The 13,881-nt window shown below is 37.0% G+C and overlaps 1 protein-coding gene across 1 annotated transcript; it reads left to right on the plus strand.

The window, feature by feature from the left end:
• Nucleotides 1-4,132: 4,132 nt before the first annotated feature.
• On the plus strand, nt 4,133-13,652 carry PNLIP (pancreatic triacylglycerol lipase). Its single transcript, XM_040486572.1, has 5 exons — nt 4,133-4,206; nt 4,351-4,396; nt 5,560-5,714; nt 10,689-10,811; nt 13,362-13,652. The coding sequence occupies exons 1-5, from the start codon at nt 4,204-4,206 to the stop codon at nt 13,635-13,637; spliced, it is 603 nt and encodes a 200-aa protein (XP_040342506.1). The 5' UTR covers nt 4,133-4,203; the 3' UTR covers nt 13,638-13,652.
• Nucleotides 13,653-13,881: the final 229 nt, after the last annotated feature.

Consider the following 13,881-nt stretch of genomic DNA (forward strand, 5'->3'; position numbering starts at 1 on the left):
AAGTTATCCAGGGGCGCCTGGGTGGCTGTCAGTTGAGCGACCGACTTCGGCTCAGGTCATGAGCTCACGGTTCGTGGGTTCAAGCCCCGTGTCGGGCTCTGTGCTGACAGCTCAGAGCCTGGAGCCTGCTTCTGATTCTGTGTGTGTCTCTCTCTCTCTGCCCCTCCCCCACTCACGCTCTGTCTCTCTCTATCTCAGAAATAAATAAACATTAAAAAAAAATTAAATAAGTTATCCAAAATATGTGTGTGTGACTTCATTTTGGAAAGCAGATACTCAGTCTTACACGTGTATATACACACACATTAACACCTCCTGCTGTACCCATTCTTGACCATTTTCTAGATCAACTCTAGACAAACACAGCCTGGGAGAAACTGGCCTTCTGTGGATCCACACAAACAAGTATTCTGGAGTTGGTGGAAAGAATTTGTCCCTCAGATGTGGGGCTGCTCATTACCAACCATGTGACCCTGGGCAGTTTGCTTAAACTCTCTTGAGTCTCACTATTTGCATGAGAAAAACAGCTAAAACTTCCACAGGTTCTGTGGGAGATTAAAATCAAAAGCTTTAAAAGTATGCGAAACTAAATAATTAATGCTATAAAATTATAGGTATGCTTGCTATTCTATTCCACCAAGGAAACCACCTTCATGCATAATGGAGGAGGGTTGACTGTAATTTCACTCCCTTGGGTCTGTGTGAAATAAACCCCCTCGCATTTGGCAAGGTGGTTGGTTGCTCTGGACCATGCGAGGAAAAACAGCCCCCAGATCAGCATTCTTCTGCTCAGAGCAGCTTGACATGGTCAGGTGAGCAGGTTCTGCCTCCCGTTGGTGGCCCTGGCAGTATGCTGAACAAGGAAGGACAGGACTGGATCTCTGAAGGCTAAGTAAACCAGACCCCGTTTGGCCAACATGCTGGTTATCTGGCCACCCAGGTGTCCCAGGGCTTTTCTTTCCCTCACCTGAGTTTGATACCACAAGGCTTCCAGAATCAGAACCTGAGCATGTGTCAATATTTAACTCCTCTGCAAACAGTGCCACTGAATTAGAAACTTCCCAGTTTGACATTTTTATTTTTAAATGTCCAAGGTTTTAGAGTCGGAGTTGAGTCAATATTATGTAATGCTCTGCTGATTTCAGGAGACAGGAGATTATTTTTGTATGAGAGTCTGTTTTCAATGCCATGAGATGCCTGGGGGAGGAATGTCAAGTCTCTACGATCCTTTACAGGGCTCTCCTCTTAGCCCACAATCCTGAGATGTACAGAGTAACAAAGGCTAGTGGAGAGCAGAGTTTGGGTGATAGCTCCCCCCCACCCACCTGCAGTACTCGAGAATTTTCTATGTAACCAGCACACTGATCGGCTCCAACTACACTTAAGTTGCTCTGTGAGCCCAGGCAACATTGGGTGAATTTTCACTAACCTCTGAGGTATTATGTGGCTTCCAATTGCTTGTAAAACAGTGGTGACTGTCAGGGAATAAATTGAAAAATGCCCATTAGAATTAAAATTCTACAAAAACAGAGTAAAGAATTTAGCAATTACTTTTTATAATTCAGTAACTAGCAGGAAAGGGGATTTTTCAAACCAAAAATTAGACCAAAAAAACATGTGTCCAAGTGTTAACATTATGTATGAATATCATCCAGATCTCACAGTAAAATGTACAGCCAAAGATTCAATGTTTAGTTCCTGAACCATTCTTGAAAGTAGGAGAAATCATTGTACAACAAAATAATCTCTATTGGTTGAGGTAATGCTAGTTGTTATAACCCTGAAATATCAGTGGCTTAAATCAATAGGAATTTATTTCTTGTTCACATAAATTTCAGAATGGACGTTCATGATTCATGGGTGGCTATCTCCTAAGCAGGAAACCCAAGCTCCTTCCATTATGTGCCTCTGCCAGCTTCCACACATGGCCTTCAAGATCACTATGCTTGTCTACATCAAGCCATGGAAGGTAAGGCCCATGGAGAATCATGTGTGGGTTTATGTGAACAGGATTGGAACTGGTGCACATCTGTGCACTCACATCTCACTGGCCAGAAGTTGGTCATGTGACACATTGCCCTGCAAGAGAGATTGGGTAACAGAGTCTGGTTCCATTCCTTATAGGAAGAGGCCAACAATCTCTATCACATACTCTATCAACAGACATTCCTAGATCACATGTTAGCAATCTCAAGGAAACAATACGGTTCATAAAATTTTACAGCCCAGCTAAAGAGGTCAGCAAGATTGAATTTAAGGGAAATCATTCATCTGGAGCTGACATGGTGGACTGCTAAGATTATATACAATTCCCTTCTTAGCTTTTATAACAGTTTGGGAAATTGAATCTTCTCAGAACATTCTAAAATTTCAACCTATTTCAGTTTATAAAATAATTCCCCATGACCTCTAGTCTCACTTTCAGAATTGGGTGACTTTTAGTCCTCATTCTACAGCCTATACTGAATTTGGTACTATCTAAAATGCTAACCTAGAAATTTGGTGTGAATTATTCGGTAATTCACACAGAATGTATTTTACTTCATAGTAAAACCCAGAGTAAACATTGGCTCATTTTTTTTTAGTTTGTTTTCTTGCTTGTTTTGAGTAAAAAAAAAAAAAAAAAAAAAAAAAGCGTTCAGAAAATTATAGTTCTTTATCATAAACCTGTGTGGGAAGTTGTTCTGGAGCAATTAGGCAAACTAAATTGCTTTTCTTTTTATTTCATTTCATTTATTTATTTATTTTAGAGAGAGAGCGCACACAAGCAGGAGAGAGGGGGTGAGGGAGAGGGAGAGAGAATCTTAAGTGGGCTCCACTCTCAGCACAGAGCCCGATGGCAGGCTAATCGCACGACCCTGGGATCATGACCTGAGCCAAAATCAAAAGAGTCAGACATTCAACTGACTAAGCCACCCATGCACCCCTAAACTGCTTTTCGTATTCATTTCCTCATTTGTTCATCCATCCAACAGAGGTGTGTTTAGAGCCAGCTTTATACACAAAGTGGGCTAGATGCTGAGTGACGAGTAACAAGGTCCAGAGAATTCAATCCTTCTCAGACTTAATCATCCACAACTGATTGTGATGGGTTATCAAATGAGGGAGCTTCAAAAGAGAAGTGTTCTTAGAGGGAATAAGGAAACCAACCTAATCAGGGCTGGAGAAGGATCCCTAAGGAGGGGATTGAATGCTGAGACAAGAAGGATTCAGTGGGAATTTGGCTCAACTCCAGCCCATAGAATTCCTGGTGTCTTCTGTTCTAATTTTAACATCTCTTTGCCCAACTTTTTTGAATTTTCCCTCATACAAAAATAATTTCCTTGCTTTTTTCTGTACCTGTAAACTTTGCCAGTGAGCTGAATTATTATTTGACCATTTTTGACCTGCAAACATGGCAATTCCATATGATTCAGCTTATATCGGTGATGGTATCATGCTGAATGGCTCCAATCTCTCAAAATTACGATATCCCGTTACAGTGCCTTAAAATTTATTTTAGGCAATCTATCACCAACTGAAAACATTTAAGTTCTTTTCCATCAAATGCTTCTCTTTCAGATTATTGTTCCCAGACCATTTTTTTTTCCAAGTTGAATTTTATTTTTCTGTCTTACCCGTAATTTTTTTTGATGGTGAGATCACCAATTCCACCTCTTTGCTCTTGGAAAGCATCTCCTTTTGTCAGTTCATTTATTTTTTTCTCCATGTTATTGTTGAGAAATAAACTAGTTCTATAGACTGTCGTAATGAACACTCTTGAAGAATTGCTTCTAATTTCATGCTTTTGAAGGTAAAGCAAGGTTATACAAAAACTGCTCAAGCTGTCAAGCTTTCAATATTTGTTTTCAAGACTGCTGCTATCGAATCTGTGAAAACAATTTACTTTCACACATATCCACAGAGCAGCACAGAGAATTGGGCAGACTAGAACCTCCTCTACAATGAAATTATGGTGATGCTGAGCATTATATAATCTCATTGAGACAGAACAGTCTGTATGAACCCTTTTCTCATCTTCCCACAAGTACTGTGGAAAACTTGACCTGCACTATCATTCTTGGTTTATTTATGATTAGAACCAGAAATGTATACTTGGAACTTCCTCTCCTTTTCCATGGAACTTCTCAAAGAGATAAGGTTTGCTTATAAAAGGACCTTTAAGGCGCTATCTGCTTGTGTGTGGGACCTGACAGAATTGCCATGGTGAGTCAGGAAAACATATTTTCCGAGCCCTAATTTATTAGAACTTACCTATTTCCCCCAGAGGTCTAACTTAACTTGAATTACGCCAATCTTTTTTAAAAAACCTATTTAGTCAGACTTAATCATATTTTTAACTTTATTTAGATGCTGCTAATCTGGACACTATCGCTGCTGCTGGGAGCAGTAGTAGGTAAGAAAAGATATTTATGCAGTGCTGGAAGAGATTTCTTGCTTGGCACTTTCAAAAAAGTCTGTGATGGCTGAATTCAAGCCACTAGGGGATAAGGTGTGAGTGAGAAAGGTGCATGTTGAGAGCACAGACACCTGGAGTAAGGTTGCCAGATGTAATCTAAGATATGCAGTTAAATTTGAATTTCAGATAAACAACAAGTGTTTCCGATAAATGAATATGTGGCAAAGTTATACTGAAAAGTATTCATTGTCTACCTGAAACTCAAATTTAACTTTTGCTTTTATTTGCTAATCTAGCAACCCTGACTTGGGAGTCCAGTGTGGGGTTTGAAACCTTGCTCCGCTAGCCACAAGTGTATTACCCTGAGCAAAATTCTTAACCTCTGCGTGCTTCACTATCTTCATCTGTAGAATGGGAATATAATACCGCCCCTAACGCAGGATACCTGTGAGACTTACGTAGTCCTGTAAATCATCTTGCCTAGTACCTGGCACATAGTAACATTTTGCAAATGCAGCCCTCACAACGGCTACGACTCCTACCACTACTATAATCCAGACTTAATCCTCCTGGACATCCCTCCCTTTGTGCTGTTCTCTTATGGCTTAGCATTCAAGCATACAGTTGTGCCAAACCATGGATTTTCTGTTTGATTGTTCACGAGCAGCTTCTTCATCGTAGGAATCCAAAATTCTCCTCAAACATAGGGGGCCAAAATACTTATAATATATTGTTATATATATAATGTTCTGGCACTTGCATGAAGCTTAAGTTCTCTACCCAAAACCCAACACGAGATGATGGCTGTGAGGAATTGAAAACCTCACCCCTCTCTACCAAGGCCTGGAAATACAAGGCTGCTCTTTTCTTGGGCACCAGTGGCCCAAGGAAGACATCTGCATTGAGAAGCTAGACCGAGTCCCAGCAAGGGCTGGACAGAGACACGAGGGGAGTGAGGTGGTCATACATTGTAGAAATGAAGACCAGAAGCCTGGGATGTTGAAGCTGTTTTGTGAGTGCCTAGATAGGAATATGTCTGGGAATATGGAGGAGGTAAATATGCCACAAAATGTAATTTAACTCATATTTTGGCAGAGAGACCATTAAAAAGAGCATTCTGATTAAACTGACGTCCTTGAAACGCTTCTGGGTTATTACAGGAAAAGAAATCTGCTTCCCAAGACTTGGCTGCTTTAGCGATGATGCCCCATGGGCAGGAATTGCGCAAAGACCCCTCAAAATATTGCCCTGGGCTCCAAAAGATGTCAATACCCGCTTCCTCCTGTACACTAACGAGAACCCGAATAACTTTGAAGTAAGAGAACTCATTGTTTTCAGAACTAAGTTCTATCTATTTTATTTATAAAAAGTCCACTAACTTGATATTATTCTCTCTTTTGTTTTAATTTAGATTCACTTTATTTTCTATTGAAGAATAATTGACATACAATATTGTATTCATTTCAGGTGTATCACATAGTGATACATATATCATATATATATGTATATTATATATAATATATATGTTACAAAAGGGTCACCACAATAAGTCTAGCTACCATCTGTCACCGTACAAAGGTGTTACAATATTATTGACTATATTCCCTATGCTGTACGTTACATCCTTCTGTCTTATTTGTTACTAGAAAATTGTACCTCTTAATCCCCTTCACCTATTTAATCCATCTCCCTCCCTCCCTCCCTCCCCTCTGGCTACCATTTTAGTTTTCTCTATGTATTTATGAGTCTTGTTTTGTTTTATTTAATCATTTGTTTTGTATTTTAGATTCACATATAAGTTTAATCATGTGGTACTTATCCTTCTCTATCTAACTTATTTCACTTAGCATAATACTCTCCAGGTTTATCCATATTGTCATGAATGGCAAGCTTTCATTATTTTTTTTACAACTGAGCAATATTCCATTATATATATATATCTCACAAACCATTTTTGTCCATTCATCCATCAATGGACATATAAGTTGATTCCATATCTTGGCTATTATTAATAATACTGCAATGAACATAGGGATGCATATGTATACCCAAATTGGTGTTTTCATTTTTTTTCAGATAAAAACCTAGAAAATCCAGAATTGCTGGATTATATGGTAGTTCTATTTTTAATTTATTGAGGAACCTCCATACCATTCGTTATTGGCGACTGCACCAATTTACATTACTGCCAACAGAGCATGAGGGCTCCTTTTTTTCCACATGCTCACCAACAGCTGTTAATTCTTGTCTTTTTGATAATAGCCATTCTTACAGATGTAAGGTGGTATCTCTTTATGGTCTTTATTTGCATTTACCTGATAATAAGTTATGTTGAGCATCTTTTCATATGCCTATTGGCATCTATATGTCTTGTTTTGGAAAAAAAATGCCTATTCAGGCCTCTGCCCATTATTTAATCTGACTGTTTTTTTTGATATTCAGTTGTATGTGTTCTTTATATATTTTGGATGTCAACCCCTTATTAGATATATCATTGGCAAATATCTTCTCCCATTCAGTAGATTGCTTTTTCATTTTGTCAATGGTTTCCTTTGTTGTACACAGTCTTTTTAATCTGATGTAGTCCCATTTTTTTATTTTTGCTTTCACTGTTCTTGTCTGAGGAGACAGATTCAAAAAATATTGCTAAGATTGATGTCAAAGAACTTACAGCCTATGTTTTCTTCTAGGAGTGCTATTGTTTCAGGTCATACATTTTGTCTTGAGTTTATTATTGTATATGGTGTAATAAAGTGTTCCAGTTTCATTCTTTTGCATGTGGCTGTCCCACACCATTTATTGAAGAGACTGTCTTTGTCTCACTATATATTCTTGCCTTCTTTGTTGTAGATTAATTAACCATAGAAGTGTGAGTTTATTCCTGGGCTCTCTGTTCTGTGCCATTATCTACTTTTCTGTATTTGTGCCAGAACCATAATGTTTTGATTACTCTAGCTTTGTAGTGTAGTTTGAAATCAAGAGTGTGACACGACTTTGTTCTTTCTCAAGATTGCTTTGGCTATGCAGGGTCTTTTGAGGTTCCATACAAATTTTAGGATTATTTGTTCCAGTTATATGAAAAATGCCATTGATTTTTTTTTGTAGAGATTGCATTGAATATGTATATTGCTTTGGGTAGCATGAACATTTTAACAATATCACTTCTTCCAATCAATGAGCAAGGTAATCTTTCCATTTATTTATGTTGCCTTCAATTTCTTTAATCAGTATCATTGTTCAGAGGACAGATCTTTCACTTCCTTGGTTAAATTTATTCCTAGGTATTTTACTCTTTTTGATGCAATCACAAATGAGATTGCTTTCTTAATGTCTCTTTCTGATAGTTTGTTATTAATGTGTAGAAATGTAATAGATTGGGGTATGTGGGGGGCTCAGTTGGTCGAGGAACCAACTCATGACTTTGGCTCAGGTCATGACCCCAGGGTTGTGGATTGAGCTCTGCATCAGGCTCTGCATTGACAGTGGAGTCTGCTTAAGATTCTCTCTCTTTCCCTCTATCTGTCTCCTCCACTTGCATTCTCCCTCTCTCTCTGTCTCTCAAAATAAATTATAAAAATAAATAATAAGAAGAAATGCAACAGACTTCTGTAAATTGACTTTGTACCCTGCAACTTCACTTAATTCATTTTTTAGTTCTGATAGTTTTTTGGTGGAGGCTTTAGGGTTTTCTATATATAGTATCCTGTCATCTACAAATTGTGACAATTTTACTTCTTCCTTTCTAATCTGAATGACTTTTATTTATTTACTTATTTATTTATTTATTTATTTATTTACTTTTGCCAAAATGCTGTGGGTAGAACTTCCAATATTATGTTGAATAAAAATGGCAAAAGTGGGCACCTTTGTTTTGTTCTTATTCTTGGGGCGGGGGGAAGGCTTCAGCTTTTCATTGTTCAGTATGACGTTAGCTGTGGGTTTGTCATATACGTCTTTTATTCTGTTGAGACACATCTCTCTGTGTCCAATTTATTGAGGTTTTATCATAAATGGAAGTTGAATTTTGTGAAATGCCTTTTCTGCATCCATTGAGATGACCATTTGATTTTTATTCTTCGTTTTGTTAATGTGGTGTATCGCATTGATTGATGTGTGGATATTGAACCATCCTTGCATCCCTGGAATAAATCCCACTTGATCATGTTACGTGATCCTTTTAATGTATTGTTGATTTCAGTTTGCTAATATTTTGTCGAGGATTTTTACATCTATGTTTATCAGGAATATTGGCTTGTAATCTTTCTGTAGTATCTGTCTGGTTTTTGTACTAGAATAATGCTGATCTCATAGAAGGAGTTCAGAGCCTCCTTTCCTCTTCAATTGTTTGGAATAGTTTGAGAAAGATGGGTATTAAGTCTTCTTTTTAAACGTTTGGTAGAAGTCACCTGTGAAACTGTCTGGTCCTGGACTTTTGTTTGTTGAGAGTTTAATTACTAATTCAATCTCCTTATTACTAATCAGTCTGTTCAGATTTTATATTTCTTTCTGATTTAGTCTTGAAAGACTGTATGCTTCCAAGAATTTATTCATTTCTTCCAGGTTGTCCAATCTGTTGTTTATAACTGTTACTAGTAGTTTCCTATGATCCTTTATATTTCTATGGTATCAGTTGTAACTTCTTTTTCATTTCTCATTTTATTTATTGGCCCTCTGTTTTTTTCTGGAAGAGAAGAGTCCAGCTAAAAGTTCATAGATTTTATTTGTTTTTCAAGGAAACAGCTTTTAGTTTTATTATTTTTCTATTGTATTTTTAAGTCTCTATTGCATTTATTTCCACTCTGATCTTTATTATCTCCTTCATTCTACTAACTTTGGGCTTTGTTTGTTCTTCTTTTTCTAGGTTTTCAGTTATCTAGTGTGTGGTTAGGTTGTTTATTGAGCTTTTTTTTAATTTCTTAATGTGGGCCTGTGTCACTGTAAACTTCCCTCTTAGAATTTCTTTTCTGTATCCCATAGATATTTGAACATTGCATTTACATTTTTATTTGTCTCAAGATATGTTTTTAACTACATCTTTGATTTCTTCCTTGACTGTTCCTTGACCCCTTGGTGCCACATAGTTTAGTCTCCACATGTCTGTGGTTTTTTTCACTTTTCTTCTTGTAATTGATTTCTAGTTTCATACCAATGTGGTCAGAAAATATGCTTGATATGATTTCAATCTTCTTAAATTTATCAAGGCTTGTTTTGTGGCCTAACATGTGCCTTATTCTGGAGAATGTCCATGTGCACTTGAGAAGAATGTGTATTCTGCCATTTTTGGATAGAATGTCCTATAAATATATGTTAAGTCCATCTGTTCTAATGTGTTGTTTAAGACCACTCTTTCCTTATTGATTTTCTGTTAGATGATCTCTCCATTTATATAAATAAGATGTTAAAATTCCCAGCTATTTTTGTGTTACTTTAAATTTCTTCCTTTGCATCTATTAATATTTGCTTTATATAATTAGGTGTTGCTATGTTGAGTGATTAAATATTTTCAAGTGCTATATCTTCTTATTTAATAGATCTTTTATCTTTATGTAAAGCCCTTCTTTGTTTCTTCTTACAGACTTTGTTTTAAAGTCTATTTTGTCTCATTTAAGTATTGCTACTCCAGCTTTCTTTTTGTTTCCATTTACTTAAAATATCTTTTTCCATCCCTACATTTTTAGTCTACAAGTGTCTTTAGATCTGAAATGACCTAAAATGATCTAGTAGGCAGCATATAGACTGGTCTTATTTTTTAATCCATTCAGCTACTCTTTGTCTTGATTGGAACTTAATGTCATTCTTATCCTACCTCTATGTTGCCATTTAGTAAATATTCTAAATATTGTTATATACATGTGTATACACACACACACATATATATGTATATATAAACTCTCCTAATATCATATATAATCTTCCAACATTACACACCCACCCACACACACAGGCACACACACAGACATACACACACATGCAAACACACACACACACACACACACACACACACACACACACACACAGCAAAGCCATCCATTGCATGAAGACAAGATCCCTACATCAATGTTATAGTGCATGTTTATCCCGACTAAAGCAACTGCAGAAATGTTATGATGTCTGGAAAGTAGTGGCTTGATGATGGTTGCAAATAGCTTGCCTGTAATAGGAGAATCCATATTCACAAGGATCTCAAGTCTTGGCGGTCTTTTCCTACTCATCATCTCTCTCCGTGTACAAATGATTCTATTGGACATTATAAGAAACTTGGAATTAAACACTTTTCTTCTCAAAATAGGAAATTATTGCAGATGAATCAACTATCATGAGCTCTAATTTCAAAGCAGATAGAAAAACCCGCTTCATCATTCATGGATTCATAGACAAGGGAGAAGAAAACTGGCTGTCCAAAATATGCAAGGTAAGATATGGTAATCAATGAAGGGAAGGCTGCTTCCAGACTGATGATTAACAATGAGTAATGCACAGGCCCCAACCAATCAGGACAAATGCTAGCCACTATGACACCAGAGGATCACCTGACTCTTCTGGGCCTAGGGATTCTGGGTAAGGTCCAGGAGGTGGTAGAGGGGTAGAAGGGACCTGGAACAGTCAGGGCAGCAAGGTTGGCAAGCATTTGTTGGCTCTGTGTAGTAGCTATTTAATAACTAATACAGAGATATTTCAAAATTTTAGCAAGGAATGTTGCCATACTGATGCAATATTAGTTGTATTTTCAATAACTTTTAATTTTTGTCAAGAGGCTTTAATTTCCATTTGAAGAACTAAGATAACTTATTTTGCCCAAACTAATTGTTTTCCTTTGATTTTCACTTGCTACTCTTTGATCTCCTATGGTAGCAGTATCTAGGAAAACTCTGTATGTTTTCATTGACAGCTTCTGTTGTTTCAACAGTAGTGATCCAATTTTCTTTAATTTGTCTTTGGCTATGTGCCTCGTTATAATGAAGAATTAAAAGACAGAAAATCAAAGAGAACAATTTTTCCTAGCAACTGCTAGTGCTTGAGGAACATTATCATTGATTCATTTATTCAACAAGCTTCTGTGGCCAGCGTGGTGCACAGGTGCAGTTATTTCTTCATAGGTCTAAAAAAAAAGACACAAAGGTTTTCCTGAACACTCTTAATTTCAGACTTATCTATGACTCAAGCCAAAGGCTGGATTGAGTCAACTCTAGAGACTATCTGCTGATCCTGACAATAGCCAAAATTAATGAGCTTCATGTCACAAGTTCAAAAATAGTAAAACCTTAATTTGTCTTCTAAAATAATTTAAAGCTGATGATTACTGGGGAGAGGGTAGTAATAGATTTTTATACAACAGGGAAGGAAAAATACTATGATTCTTAGCTCAAAGAGGATGTAAATTTTTAGATAGGGGTATACAATTTATTTCCAAAATCCTAAAAGCAGATTTATTTTTCTTGCATGCTTTGGCTCTGACAAAATGGTTACTTTAGGATGGAGAAATAAGTGGATTAAACTAGAAAGTTGGGGAGCCTGGGTGGCTGAGTCGGTTGAGCATACAACTCTTGGTTTCAGCTCAGGTCATGATCTTGCAGCTCGTGAGTTCGAGCCCCATATTGGGCTCTGCGCCAACAGTGCAGAGCCTACTTGTAATTCTCTCTCCCTCTCTCTCTGCCCCTCCCCTGCTCTCTCTCTCTCTCTCTCAAAATAAATAAATTTAAAATAAAACCTAGAAGATTAAAGGTCCTAGACTCTAGTTCTAACTCTTTACTTAGCTGACCGTGACATTAGCAAACTATTTTCCCTCTTTGGATATTTCCATCTGTAAAATAAAATAATTGGAGATGATTTATAAAATTGCTTTATTCTTCCGAAAGTCTTCTTGGAAAAAAGGTGCAGATATGTATAAACATACATACACCCAAACAGACAAAATTCCTGCCAGATCTAACATTCATGAAACTATCATTGACCCCCATCAGACAAGGCTTCCAGTAGATATCTGGTGGGTTATGCTTTTATGTAAAATAACTCTTCAGTGATGTGTAATAAAATACGTTCATCCAGAAACTTTGATTAGTCTTTCCATCAGGGAAAAGCTTACTCATTTACTGTCAGCATATTTATTTAAGAGGGTCCTAACATAGGCTTTCATTTATTCATTAGTCCAATAAATATTTATTGAACACCCACTATGTGCCAGGAACTATTTGAGGCCCTGAGGATATAGCAGTGAACAAAACAGGCAATGTCGTGGGGTACATTTTAATAAGGGACAATGTAGGCTTATGACATTTATGATGATCTAATGAGACAATCCACTGTACCACATTTTATACATTTCTTCTCTCAGCAAATGTTTATTTATGTGTTACAGTAGATATCCCAAGAATCCAGTTCCCATTATGGCCAAACCTTCAATTTGGAGCACATGTTAAACTTTTTTTTATATATTATTTATTTTTGAGAGAGAGAGAACATGAGTGGGGGAGGGACAGAGAGAGAGAGAGAGAGAGAGAGAGAGAGAGAATCCAAAGCAGGCTCCAGGCTCTGAGCTGTCAGCACAGAGCCTGACCCTGGACTTGAACCCATAAACCACAAGATCACGACCTGAGCCGAAGTTGGACGCTTAACCAACTAAATCACCCAGGCACCCCAGAGCACATGTTAAGCTTTAAATTTCAACTTGTTGGGATGAGCACTGGGTGTTGTATGGAAACCAATTTGTCAGTAAATTATATTAATGAAAATGAAATAAAATAAAATAATTGAAAAATAAATAAGCAGAAAAAAATAAAAGGAATTTCATAACCATAACAGACTAGAAGTTGTGTTTGTTGTTTTGGGGTTTGGGTTTGTTGTTTCGGTTTGTTGTTTGGGGTTGTTTGTAGAGGTCGAGAAGGGAATTTACCCTCATTCTCAAATGTTATTAATTAATAAACATCCCCAATTATTCACCCATTTATTGTGTCTGTTCCATCAGAACTTGTTTACAGTGGAAAGTGTGAACTGCATCTGCGTGGACTGGAAAAGTGGCTCCAAAACCGGTTACACTCAGGCCTCACAGAACATCCGGATTGTGGGGGCAGAAGTGGCATATTTTGTTGAAGTTCTTCAGGTAACTACCTCCAAGTTATATAAAAGCCCATCCACATTGCTCCCTGGGATTCTCCTTCAAAAAAAAGAAAAAAAAAATGCTGTAGGTATGATAATTATGAAAGACATTTCTCTACTGAGATTTGGCTTTCCCCATGGTTGAAAAGAAATGCACAGTATCGATCAATCAATCAGTCAATCTAGATTTGGGCTTCTATTCCTATTAAAGTCAATAAAGTAGTTCTTTCAGCAACCAGGTAGGCTGTTTCTATTGAATCCCACCAGCATTTCTTTGAACTTTATCAGTTATAAATTACAAACAAGTTGGCATGATATAAAAACAAGTTGGCATGATAACGTCAACCTTAAGGTTAAACTATCTTGTTTTTGTTTTTGTTTTTTTTTTT

Source organism: Herpailurus yagouaroundi, unplaced genomic scaffold (genome assembly GCF_014898765.1).
Source record: "Herpailurus yagouaroundi ecotype Mexico unplaced genomic scaffold, PumYag 163, whole genome shotgun sequence".
Taxonomy (NCBI): Eukaryota; Metazoa; Chordata; class Mammalia; order Carnivora; family Felidae; genus Herpailurus; species Herpailurus yagouaroundi.

Bases quoted from the DNA above. Each gene is read 5' to 3' on its own strand.
- PNLIP (XM_040486572.1), top strand. The intron at 5,715-10,688 runs GTAAGAGAACTC...TTCTCAAAATAG, and splicing joins AGAACCCGAATAACTTTGAA to GAAATTATTGCAGATGAATC. The intron at 10,812-13,361 runs GTAAGATATGGT...CTGTTCCATCAG, and splicing joins GGCTGTCCAAAATATGCAAG to AACTTGTTTACAGTGGAAAG.